Genomic DNA, 13,416 nt, shown 5'->3' on the forward strand with positions numbered 1-13,416 from the left:
GCTCTGCAGAGATCCAGGCAGATCTCGAGAGGGCAGGATTGTTTGCTGTTTTGTGTGCTGATGTATTCCCAACACCCAGAACAGTGCTTTGCACATAGTAGGTCCCCTTACGTGTTTGTTGAATGACTATCCCTGTGAAATAGGCACTGTTATTCTTTCTAGCTACAGAGGCACGGCAATGGATGGGGGTCCTTGACTGTGAGGGGCTTCCGGTCGAAGCCAGGGGGAAATAGAAATAAGTGTGCCCAGTGAAGCCTTCTCAGTGGAGGGGACATCTAGACAGGGTTTTCAGGTGTCAGTAGGAGTTCACTGAATAAGAAGAAAAGGGCATTCCAGCCCTCTCCACTCCCAAGGCAGTGAAGACACTGGGGCAGCCTATACTCATATTCATGTAGAAAGGCACCCTTGGAATAGCTGGACTGGCTCAGGGCTCATGACATTTGGGCTGTGTCCTGGCTCCCCCTCACTGATCCAGCCCCCCACTTCCACAGAGTGTACTTCCTGGCCCTTGACATTGGCCAACAGGGCTTAACAGATGCAGCACAAGCAGGCTTGCAATGTTTCTGCTCACTCTCTTGCACCTCTGCTATTGCCTGAGAATGTGCCTGGGCTGGTCCCAGAAGGAGGATACTAGATCCCTTCCTAAATCGACCAACCCCCAGGTGCATGAACTAGCCCAGCCTCTCACAGATCTCAAGAAGAGTGATTGCTGTTTGGGGCGGCTTGTTACACAGCACTGTTGCAGCAGGAGCTGACTGATACACTCCCCTCTCTGACTTCCAGTTAACTCTTCTGTAAAGCAAGGAGTTTCATGTGGCCCTCTCCACCACACCCAGAGAAATAGGTGGTTCATGTCTCCCAGATGGCCCTTCTCAGACATCAGCATCTCTGACCCCTGGGTCCTGTGGTAACATCTAGTGCCCACCCCGGGGAAGGTGTATGCAGTGAGCAGGACACTTACAGGCTTGCAGTTGGTTGGTTTCCCGTTCATGTCCGTGCTGGGAGGCCTCAGGTAATCCCAGTCTCGGCCCTTGCTGTAGGTTATAAGCGTCACCACCTTCCCGTCGACTTTTTGGTTCGCCAGAAAGACTCCTTTCACCCCTCGGACCTGGGACAGAAGTACAAGAAGGATGGCAAAAGCCTGCCCAGCCCCTTGCTAAGAGCTCTGTGTGCACGGCCTCATTTCACCCCAAGAACAGCCCAGAGCTGAAGCTGACTATACACCCTGGAGGCAAGTGGGTCTGCGGGGAAAAGGGACCAGAGACGCTGGCCTGAGCTTTGACTGGAGCTGGTACTGTCTGACCCCAAATTCCGAGTGCGTTTCACAACACAGAGCTGTCCTCCCAGGTCCAGACCGCGGCTGTCGGACGGCGAGCAGAGCCCTGGTCCCCGAGGTGCCCGTGCATTTCGCTCACGCTGTCTTTAGCCGGAGCTCCTGATTCAGAGCCCTAGCCCCTCGCCTCCCTCCCAGTGGAGCCACAGGGCCTGGACCCATGGAGTCGCTCTGGGCTTTCCACTGGGGACTGCCTCAGCTCAGCCCCACATGCAGATGCCAGACTGTGAGGACAGGGTCCGTGCTGGCCCCAGCCTGCCCTGGATGGGGGTCGAAGTTCCCTGTGCCCCCTTCCTCAGGGTTTCTGGAGGGGCCCAGGGCAGTGACCACACATTTCCCATAATCGGTTACTGAGTTCGCGCACAAGAAAGGGTCAGATATCAGCAATTCCCAATTGTTCAACCTCCTGGTTCCACAGAAGTGAACTTTTTCGGCAAGTTCCTTGGGCACGGAAGACTCGGACCCAGTAACCGAGGCCCGCTGGTGTGGCCTGAGTTCCTCGGGGCCCCCGTGTGCCCGAAGCAGCTTTTGCTGCTCTATAAATAGCATGAAGCCAAGGCAACTGAAGCTGAGTTGTGGGATTTACCTGACGCTCCATGGCCAAGTGTGATGCTTCGGGTGAGAGTGATAATACACAGTTGTTAAGTGCCTTCTACGTGGTGGGCAAGGGAGTTAATGTGCCACCTCATTAAATTCTCAGACTCCTGGAGGTTGGTGCTTTCCTAAGCCTCAATGCCAAGTGCCTGACAGGTGGGGAGCAGGCCAGGGCGGATCCCAGAGGTTCGGACGCACAGTGAAGTGTGTATGAGCTTCCTGTGGCTGCTACAACAGGTAACAGACAGAGGGGCTTAAACTACACAAGTTGATCATGCTATAGCTCTGGAGGCCAGAAGTCCAACACGGGTCCCACTGGGCTGAAAGCAACTGGAGTCTCCGGGGGAGACGCGTGTCCTTGCCTTTCCCCGTGTCTAGAGGTGCTGGGGTGCTTGGTTTGTGGCCCCTCCTGCTTCTTCAAAGCCAGCGGTGCAGCATCTCCCTGGCCATTCTTCCACGATTCTGTGTGTTTTTCTGCCCTTCCTTCTGCCCCTCCTTCCACATGTGAGGACCCTAGAGATTGCAGTGGGCCCCATGGAGAATCCTGGAAAATCTTCCCATCTGCTGATTGCTAACCTCAGTCCCCCTTTGCCTGTGTCTTCTGCTAGGATGCTTCTCTCTGGGTTGGAGACCAGGGGTCTGGCCCTCATCTCCACAGACGAGGCTTAGGGGATGGTCCTTCTGGGGGACAGCCCCAGGGGCAGGAGGACCGCAGCCCCTTCTCTCACTCATGGTGACATCACGCTGTCTCTGGCTCACCTGAGGCATCACCAGGGGGCGGGCATCTGGCCTGCTCGGTGCTGAGTCTAGATGCCTCCCCTGATGTCCTAGGGGCAGATAGGTTGCTGATTTGCCCAGTGATGGCTTGCTTTATTCGGAAATCGCTCTTTTATATCCAGACTGGTCTCCATGAAAACACTCAGCAGTAAATAACATGGACCCTCCCATCCCAGAAGAGGTAGCAACAGGCCGAGTTTCCCTGGGGAGGGTCTGATCAGCTGAGTACTGTCTCCCAGTGTTGATGTGCCCACTTCACATGACTGCCCTCTTCGTGGCTGTGCTCACTTCCTGGGGGCTGCCGTAACAAAGCATCACAAACTGGTGGCGGAGGGGAGGGCTTAAAACAGAAATTTGTTCTCTCACAGTCTGGAAGCCAGAGGTCCAAAATCAAGGCGTTGGCAGGGCTGCCCTCCCTCTGAAGTTTCTCAGGGAGGATCCTTCGTCGTGTCTTCCAGCTTCAAGTGGCTCCAGGTGTTCCTGGGCTGTGGCCACATCACCCCACTCTCTGCTCCGTCTTCACAGGGCCCTCTTTCCTGTGTGTCTGTGTCTCCTCTTCTGATCCTTATAAGGACACTTGTCATTGGTTTAGGGTCCAGCATGAGCTCATCTCAAGATCCTTCAGTTAATGACAGCTGCAAAGATCCTTTTTCCAAATAAACTCATGGTCACAGGTTCCAGGGATTCGATGCGGCTGTATCTTTTGGGGGCCCCCATTCAGCCCACTACAGTGACTGTCCCCCAGCTGTGGCCAGGGCTCCTCAGGGTCAGGGCACAAGACTGGAAGCCCCCTCAACCCCCTTCCTAACCCAAGCTCCAACACAAAGAGGCCCCCAGAAAAGGGTTGCCGTCTTGTCTGGAACCAGGACCCATCCTGCAGAGGTGAGAGCTCACAGGCCCTTGAAAGCCCAGGCCTCTCGGGGCAGTATTTGCCTATGACGTCTGGGATAAGACATTTTTCCCGGATCTGCCATTGGATGAACGATAACCATGACAGTAATGGAATTGGGGCATGTGTAGAACCTCTAGGCCAGGCCCTTCCCATGCACTATCTCGAATCCACAGCAAAGGCACCTGCAGTGAAAACTGTCGAGAGCTTGCTGAGCACTGAGTTGGCACCAGGCGCTGCTGTATGTTTTTAACGGAAACGGAGGCCTCGAATTCACACAGCAACCCTCTGAGGAAGGTACTACTGTCGTCCTCACTTCACAATGGGGACACTGAAGCACAGAGTAGTTAAGTAATGTGCCTAAGGTCACACAGCAAATACGTACCAGAACTGGGATTTGAACCCCGGCAGTGGGGCTCCAGAGTTGTGCTTGTAACCACTACCTGTGATCCCCATGAAGTGGATTTCAGAGAAGCACAGTCACTTGCGAGGGGGCCCAGCTTTGGATCTGGCCACTGTGAACTCCCTCCCATCCGCATGGCCTCTCACTGCCTGGTCTTTGGCGTGAATCACTGTTCCCTGGCTCCTCATCTGGCTAACTTCTGCTCAGCCTCAATTCGGTCTGCACCCCTTCCTCCAGGAAGTACTCCCTGACTTCCACCCTGGGCTGGCCGACTGTCCCTCATGGTGTCTTCTAGAGGCTGACACACCAGGTGGGAACCACTGTTGGGAACTGGCCTTCCTGTAGAGTCCGGAGCCCTGTGAGAGGTGGTCTACTCCTCCCTGTGTCCCGGGGGTAGGGCCTGGAGCCTGGCGTGCGGTACGGGAGCTACATATACCCGCAGTGGGCCGTGGACGTTCCTGCCTGAGGTGCCCTCCTTACGTGTCGGTTACACGCCTGTCCTGTGTGTAACTTTCAGCAAGCAGCAGTGAGCCACAGGCTGTCCAGCTCGGGAAGTAAACCCTGACAAATGGGTTCTCATTGTAAACAAATGATTACATTCATTACTTCTTTGGTTCTGCTCCGCTGTTGACAACTCAAAGAGGAAGGCTGCAGCCCTGGCTCTGTCCAGGAGGATGCCTCCCACCCGGATTGACCCGCACTGGTGCCCAAGGCTCGGCTCTCCACCCATGCGACATCCTCCCCAGCCCCGCAGGGACAGCAGAGCCTGGCAGGACCGCCACCAGCGTTTACTACGAGAACACATGGCCCCTGCAGGTGAGCCCACTGGCTGGGGGCTCCCTGAGGGCAGGGCATGAGGGAGGAATTTAAGGGTGAATGGCCTACCGAGGGATTGCTGGCCAGGAGGATGGATGGAGCTTGGACCGACAGACCTGAGCTGCTTCTGGTTTTTCGCTGACTTCTGGTCTACCTGGGCAGGTGGCTTGCCCTGTCTGAGCCTCAGCTTCCTTACCTGTAAAGCGGCTGAGGGAACCCCTCCCCGGCTCTGGTGTGGACAAGAACAGAGGAGGTGACCGTGAAAGGCCAGGTCCAGGCTGGGCCCATGGTGGGTGGGGCATTGACATTTGCGGAATCCAAGTACAGGATGGTGCCGCCCCTCGGGGGAGGGAGCCCGGTGTGGGAGCCAGAAGCCGCAGTTCAGAGCCTCTGATCTGCCCCTCGGTGTCACGTGCCAAGAGCAAGTGGCTTACATGGGACACAGATGGGGGCGGGACCCAGGGAGGGCACAGGGAGGTCTGAGGGCTGCAGGCGGGGAGAGAGGAGCTGCAGGGCCAAGGGAGGGACAGAGGGAGCAAGAGACAGCCAGACGGACATGGGATACACAGAGGGGAGGGACGAGGAGACCAGGGCTGGGGCCGGGGAGGCCGCGAGGCCGGAGACGGACAGGGGAGGGTCCCAGCTTCTGTCACCTGCCTGTTTCATGCAGTGGCGTTCAGGGCAGGAACGGCTTTACAGATAACAGATGGTGATCGAGTCGATGATAGGGACCACTAACCTGAACCCCAACTCAGCAGAATGTTATCCCCCCCAAATTCCATTCTTCTCATTAGCAGACCTGTATCACAAGGTACTCCGTTACTGTTACTTGAATTTCATCAAAAAGAGCAAGTTTTCTCTCTTGTTCTAAAAGTACCTGTGTAGTACCCTTCTGACCGGCAAAGCCTAAAATATTTGGCCCTTGACAGAATTTTGGCAGGTCCCTGGGTTGGAGCAGTGGAGATGCGGAGGGAGAGGGGGGAAGCCGGGACAGGGGTGAGACCTGGCCCACCACAGCCCGCACTGAGGGTCCCACCTCGAGGATGTCGATGACCACGCTCTCCTCCGCCTGCCGCGAGCTGCGCACGTCCCCCAGCACCAGCGAGTAGCGCACGCCGCGCGGGTCCGACTGGTAGAGGTTGTAGGTGTCGGTCTGGTACCACTCCTGCACGGCCACGAACACCTGGCTCTCGTCTGTGCTGATGACCTGCAGATCCTGGGGACGGCGGGGGAGCCAGGGTCAGAGGCGGGCTGGGGGCCCACGCGGGAGAGGGAAGCTGGCCTGGGAGGAGGGGGAACAGGGGGAGGGGGGAGCAGGCCTGAGGGGCGGGGCAGGCCTCAGGCCTGGCGGGAGTGGGGGGCTTGGCCACAGCCCTCTTGGAGTCAGGCTGACCTAGATTTTCATCCTGGCTCTGCCCTCTCGGCTCTATGACCTTGGCCAAGTCCCTTTACCTCCCTGGGCCTCCGTTTTCCCACCTCCGAAATGGGGATGACGTTCCCACCCTCTATACTGGGTGGTGGGGAGGGATGCCTGGGCACTGGGTGGGGCGCAGTGACACTCCTCCCATCTGTCCCTGCAGCGAGGAGGGGGACCTTTCCTCCACGCACCCCCAGACCATCAGAATGCACCCCAGACCATCACCTCTGGGAGGCGGGGATGCGTCTCCTCCCGGGCCCCTCCCCCATCCCATCCTGAGGCTCAGGCAGGTCATCTGTCCGTTCATTCATTCAACATGTATTCATTAAGCGCCTACTGTGTGCCAGGCACTGTTCTACGCCCTGGGCTACACCAGGGGGCCACACTGACCTCTGCCCTCTGGGAAAGTACACTGGCGGGAGGGATGGATTAATTCACTCCAGCCTCACGCCCGGGACCGCATCACCGGCCTGCTACGGGAGCTGCCCTTTGCCCACAGCTCCTCCTGGCCAGGCCACGCTCACCCTTGGCCCCCACCAGGCACACAGCCAACAAGGCCTCCTCCTCCAGGGCCCTATGGGAGCCGAGGGCAGGCGGCTGGCCAGTAGGCAGGCGGGGGGGCTGCCCTGAGCAGGTGAGCAGCCAAGGCCAAGGCCCAGAGCATGGGTTCCACCTGCAGCAGGAGGCCAGGCACCTCCCAAGGGGGCCGGGCAGCCGTCTGGGGCTTCAGTGCCAGATTTTACAATTCAGAATTAAAAAAAAAAAAAAAACAACCAACTGAATACAAAGGAAGAAGAAGAAACCCAGGGCTAACCTTAGTTTCTTGTTTTTCTTTTCATTCCCAGCCAGTGCCAGCTACTGCATGGGAGGCACGGGAAAGGGCATCTGAACAGGCCCATTTCAAAGCCATAAGGAGCTCTTTTTCTGCAGCCTCTACTGTTTGCCTTCTATCACTCTGAGACTTTTATTGCCCCTCTGGCAGTAGAGCTGCCAAGATCCAGGAGCTGAAGACGAGTGGCGGAGGGAGGGGGCTGGCTACAACCCTCCGTCCCGCCCACTGCGGGTGGTGCAGTTTGGGGGTACGCTTCCTTTTGCATTTCTCACCTGATGTTAGGGCACAGAGACAGGAAATGTTTCTCTTTCTCTAATAGCAGATCGGGTCCCTATTCTGTCCAGCCGAACAAGACCTTCAATTGCGAGAAGAAGAGGCCGCCTGGGCAGGGCACCGGCCGGTGAAGGCCCCTTCCCCTCCTGCCTGCGCCCACCCACCCCCCGAGCTGTGCAGCCAAAAGAAGGGGCTTTGCAGAAAAGGGATGCAGTGCCGTGAAACACCTGCGATGCACCTCCCAACCAGGGAGAACCCTGCAGCACGAGCGGGGCGTTGGTCCGTGGCTGTAAATCTAACACACAGACGTGGGTGGACCCAAGCAGCTCACAGCCAGGGAGGGGTTACAGAGTCAGGGGTCACAGGCTTGGCGGTCCCAGTCTGTGAAATGGGACGGTAGGGTGGTGGGGCGTCTGAGGGATGCCTGTGAAACCTGGGAAGTGAGGTCATCTCTGCTCCTCTCGCCCACCTCCCCTCCTATTTCTCCATGCTCGGCCGCAGGCCAGGCTGCACTGTGTCCATTGGGTACTGGTCATTCTGCGGCCTCAGCAGGAAAAAGCCTTCCATCAGCCCGAGTTTCGGAGCTCACGCAGTGCCCGGCATTAATCACACGAGAAGCAATCAGTATTAACTGTTATTGCATTAATTCCGACTTTGCCTTCCCCGCACCTGGGTAAATGTTTACTATCATCTGGGAAACAAAGAAAAATGTGCAAAGGAGCAAAAGTTTCCTGTAGTGCTACCCCTAGAGAGACCTGATATTAACATTTAAAAATGTTTACTTCTGGGCTTTTTCCCAAGTGGGATTCATATACTTTTTCATGTATGGTTTGCAGCTTGCTCTTTCACATTATATGGGGAGCATTTTCCTCTGTCATTAACATTATTTATAAACACCACTTTTAGTGACTGCATGGTATTCCCTTTTGTGGATGTACCGTATTTCATTGAATATTTCCCCACTGGTGAGCTTTTAGCATCTCCAACGTTATGTGCAAGACAGTCATAAACATTCCCAGACATAGATCTCTGCATCCCTGTATTTCCTCAACATAAAGCTAAGAAGGGAAATTGCTGCATCGGAGAGTAGGAACATTTTTAAAGCTCTTGTTACATGTTGTTCAATCATCGTCCTGAGAGTATACGTTCCTTCCCCACCAGCAGGGCTAGAGGGCGCTCATTTTACTTCATGCATTGAAACAGTCTTTTTAAAATCTTTGCTGATTAGAGAGTGATAAATAATATGCAATTTTTTCTTAAATTTGCCTTTACATTATTCTTTTTTAAAAAGTTAGAAGCAGAGACATTTGTTGACTCCATTTCTAAACAAAAGACATTAAAAAAATTACACATATGTATATGTGTTTGCATGTATATATAGCTATATGGCCTAGAGAAATATGTGGAAAGAAACACCAGAGTGGCCAATGTTTGTTGTCAGGTAGAATTAGGTTTGATTGTAAGTAATAGAAACTGGAAAAAAAAAAGTGACTCAAATGAGATAGAAACTCATTTCTCACGAACGTAAAAGAGGTCCAGAGATAGACATTCCAGGATGGAAGCTGGAATCACCAGGGACAGAGGCTCCTTCTGGGTCACCATTCTACTGTCCCATGATATGGCCCTTGTCCTCATGGCTCCAGATGATTGCTAGAGCTCCAGCCATCTTGTCAACATGCAAGGCAACAGGAGGGAGGGAGGAAAGAGGGAGAGAAAGACTTGCCTTTAAAGGAGGGCTTTGAGAAGTCTCTCAGACGTGACAATTCCACTTAATCTCACTGGCCAGATTCTAGAAACAACCACATGTAGCTGCAAGGGAAGCTGAGAATTATAGTCCTAGCTGGGAAGCAATGTACCAGCTAAAATTTGGGGTTTGTTAAGCTAAGATGAAGAAGAAGAACGAACATTAAGATGTCTCTAAGAGTTCCTACAACAGTTACTCTGAGGAATGAAGAAGTGAGATTGTCATGGAAAGGACGAATGGAGAGGTAAGCGGGTAGAAATGGTATATATTTGCATTATTCTATTAGTTGCAGTGAAAACATTTTAAAGAAGTAACTTTGGAAAGTTTAAAAACATTTTTAACAAGCATGATGGGGAAACTTCCCCATAGATTTTTACATAAAATCCAAGGCACAGCCGAATGAACGAACACCTTCACCAAATTCTTTCAGCACTTTGAATATAGCAACTCACTGCCTTCTGGCCTCCAAGGTTTCTGATGAGACATCTGCTTATAATCTTCCTGATGATCCCTTGTATGTGACGAGTGGCTTCTTTTGCTGCTTTCAGGATTCTTTCTTTGTCTTTCTACAGTTTGATTATAATGTGTCTTGCTGTGGAACTCTTAGTGTTTATACTACTTGGAGCTCACCAAGCTTTTAAAGACATTTACAGTCACATCTTTCATCAATTTTAAGGAAGTTTTGGGCCACTATTTTTCCAAATTATTTTTCTGCCCTTTTCTCTCTCTCCTCTCCTTCTGGGACACGCATTATGGAATGCATGTATTGGTCCACTTGATGGTGTCCCACAGGTCTCTTAGATGGTGTTCACTTTTCTTCAGTCATTTTTCTTTCTGTTCCTCAGATTTTATCATTTCAGTTGTCCTATCTTCAGGATCTCTGATTCTTTCTTCTGTCTGCTCACATCTGTTTTTGAATCTCTCTTTTGAGTTTCCATTTCAATTATTGTTCCTTTTAGCTCCAGCATTTCTTTTTGGCTCCATTTATGTGTTCTATCTATTTTTTTGGTACAGGCATACCTTGGAGATACTGTGGGTTCAGTTCCAGACCACCACAATAAAGCAAATATCACAATAAAGTGAGTCACACGGATTTTTTGGTTTCTCAGTGTATATCAAAGTGATGTTTACACTATACTGTAGTCGATTAAGTGTACAATGGCATTACGTCTTACGAAATGTACATACCTTAGTTGAAAAGTACTTTATTGCTGAAAAATGCTAACCATCATCTGAGCCTCCAGTGAGTCATAATTTTTTGCTGGTGGGGGGTCTTGCCTCTCGATGTTGATGGCTGCCCACTGATCAGGGTGGTGGCTGCTGAAGGTTGGGGCGCCTGTGGGAATTTCTTTAAAGCAGACAACGATGAAGTTTGCTGCGTCAATTGACTCTTCCTTTCATGAACACTTTCTCTGTAGCAGCAGTGCTGTTTGATAGCGTTTTATCCACAGTAGAACTTCCTTCAAAATTGGAGTCAATCCTCTCAAACCCTGCCACTGCTTTACCAGCTAAGTTTAGGTAATATTCTAAATCCTTTGCTGTCATTTCAGGAATCTTCACAGCATCTTCACCAGGACTAGATTCCATCTCAAGAAACCACTTTCTTTGCTCATCCATAAGTAGCACCTCCTCATTCCTTAAAGTTTTCTCATGAGGTTGCAGCAATTCAGTCCCATCTTCAGGCTCCACTTCCAATTCTAGTTCTCTTGCTGTTTCCACCACATCTGCAGTGACTTTCTCCATGAAGTCTTGAGCCCCTCAAAGTCATCCATAAGGGTTGGAATCAACTTCTTCCAAACTCCTGTTGATGTTGATACTTTGACCTCTTCCCAGGAATCACAAATGTGCTTAATGGCATTTAGGATGGTGTATCCTTTCCAGAAGGTTTTCAATCGACTGCTCAAATCCATCAGAGGAATCACTGTCTATAGCAGCTATAGCCTTATGAAATGCATATATTATATTGTAAGACTTGAAAGTCAAAATTACCCCTTGATTCATGGGATGCAGAATGGATATTGTGTTAGCAGACATGAAAACAACATTAATCTCATTGTATGTCTCCATTAGAGTTCTTGGGTGGCCAGGTGCATTGTCAAATGAGCAGTAATATTTTGAAAGGAATCTTTTTCTGAGCAGTAGGTCTCAACAGTGGGCCTAAAATATGCAGTAAACCATGTTGTAAACAGATGTGCTGTCATTCAGGCTTTGTTCCATTTACAGAACACAGGCAGTGTAGATTTAGCATAATTCTTAAAAGCTCTAAGATTTTGGGCATGGTAAATGAGTACTGGCTTCAACTTAAAGCCACCAGCTGCATTAGCCCTTAACAAGAGAGTCAGCCTGTCCTTTGAAGCTTTGGAGCCAGGCACTGACTTCTCCTTTCTATCTATGAAAGTCCTAGATGATATCTTCTTCCAATGGAAGGTTTTTGTTTACATTGAAAATCTGTTGTTTAGTGTAGCCACCTTCATTAATGATCTTAGCTGGATCTTTTGGATAACTTGTGGGAGCTTCTACATCAGCACTTGCTGCTTCACCTTGCACTTTGATGTCATGGAGGTTGCTTCTTTCCTTCAACCTCGTGAACTGACCCCTGCTAGCTTCAAACTTTTCTTCTGCAGTTTCCTCACCTCTCTCAGCCTTCATAGAATTGAAGAGAGTTACAGCCTTGCTCTGATTAGGCTTTGGTTTAAGGGAATGTTGTGGCTGATTTGATCTTCTATCCAGACGACTCAGACTTTCTCCATATAAGCAATAAGGCTGTTTTGCTTTCTTATCATTTGTGTTTTCATTGGAGTAGCACTTTTAATTTCTTTCAAGAACTTTTCCTTTGCATTCACAACCTGGCTGTTTGGTGCAAGAGGTCTAGCTTTTGGCCTGTCTTGGCTTTCAACATGCCTTCCTCACTAAGCATAATCATTTCTAGGTTTTAATACAAAGTGAAAGAAGTGTGACTTTTCCTTCCACTGGGATACTTAGAGGCCATTGTAAGGGTATTAACTGGCCTAATTTCAATGTTGCTGTGTCTCAGGGAATAAGGAGGTCCAAGGAGAGGGAGAGAGATGAGGGAATGGTCGGTTGGAGGAGCAGTCAGAACACACACGACATTTATCAATTAAGTTGGCCCCAAACAATTATAGTAGTAACTTCAAAGATCACTGAACAGAGTTCACCGTAACAAATATGGTAATAATGAAAAATCTGAAATATTGTGAGATTTACCAAATGTGACACAAAGACACAAAGTGAGCAAATGCTGTTGGGAAAATGGCACCAATAGACTTGCTCCATGCAGGGCTAGGGTTGCCATAAACTTATAATTTGTAAAAAAAAAAAAAAAAAAAAAAAAAAAATACAATATCTGCAAGGCACAATAAAGTGAGGTATGCCTATATTTCTAATTTGTTTGTACTTTGTTTTCTTGACTTTCTCCACATTTCCTTTAGTTCTTTGAGCATCTTGAAGACAGTTGTATTGAAGTCTTTGTCTAGTAGATCTGCCATCTTTTCTTTCTCAGAGACAACTTCTGTTGGTATTTTCCCCTTTGAATGGATTGTACTTTCTTTGTTTGCCTTGTGGTTTCTTTGTTATTGAAAACTGGATGTTGGAATCTAATAATGTGGTAACTCTGGAAATCAGATTCTCTCCCTTCCTCAGGGTTTGCTGGTTTTTAAATTTTTTATTTAGATTTTATGGCTGCAGGTTATCTGCATGTCAGGGATCAGCCTGAGGTGTAAACTGAAGTTCTCCTCAGGTCTTTTCTGAGCCTGAGCTTTTTCCTGGGCATGCTTGGTGACTTTCTAAATTCCTCCATATGTGTGGTTGCTTTTGAATGTCCTAGTCCTTAAATGTTGGCTCCCAAAAGGGAAAAGAAGGAAAATAAAGGTGGGGTGGCAGTGGAAACAGGTTCTGGCTGTAACTGAGCAGGACCCTGTGGGGACTTCCCGGGACAGACCCCTCCTCCATATGCTCTGCTTTAGCTCCTCTCTAAAGGACACAGATAATAGTATCTGATGCACATTTTCTGAGTTGTTCTGCAGATGCTAATACCACCACCAAATGGGAGAAGTTAACTACTTGATCATGAACATATAGCCCCAGAACTACTGGTGCCCAAGGATTAATAATGTTAACCCCTATGACCCTGCCCTGTTACCTCACCATCAACCAATCAGAGAATTGCACACGAGCTGATCACATACCCTGGGATGCCCCTCCCTCACCTTGTCTTTAAAAATGTTTTGCTGAAACCTGTTCGGGTATTTTGAGCACTAGCTGCCTGGACTCCTTGCTTGGTGCCCTGCAATAAACACCGCACTTTCCATCACCACAAGC

The 13,416-nt window shown here is 50.3% G+C and overlaps 1 protein-coding gene across 1 annotated transcript in view; it reads right to left on the reverse strand.

Annotated features, from left to right (window-relative positions):
• Positions 1-13,416, reverse strand: part of SORCS2 (sortilin related VPS10 domain containing receptor 2) — a 499,376-nt gene that overhangs the window by 51,103 nt on the left and 434,857 nt on the right. Inside the window, exons 9-10 of the mRNA XM_061191944.1 lie at positions 5,849-6,028; positions 962-1,108 (exon numbers count right to left, since the gene is read on the reverse strand). Coding sequence (XP_061047927.1) covers positions 962-1,108; positions 5,849-6,028 — 327 coding nt within the window. The remainder of the gene's footprint in view (positions 1-961; positions 1,109-5,848; positions 6,029-13,416) is intronic.

The sequence above is a fragment of the Eubalaena glacialis genome, chromosome 5 (assembly GCF_028564815.1).
Source record: "Eubalaena glacialis isolate mEubGla1 chromosome 5, mEubGla1.1.hap2.+ XY, whole genome shotgun sequence".
Lineage (NCBI taxonomy): Eukaryota > Metazoa > Chordata > Mammalia > Artiodactyla > Balaenidae > Eubalaena > Eubalaena glacialis.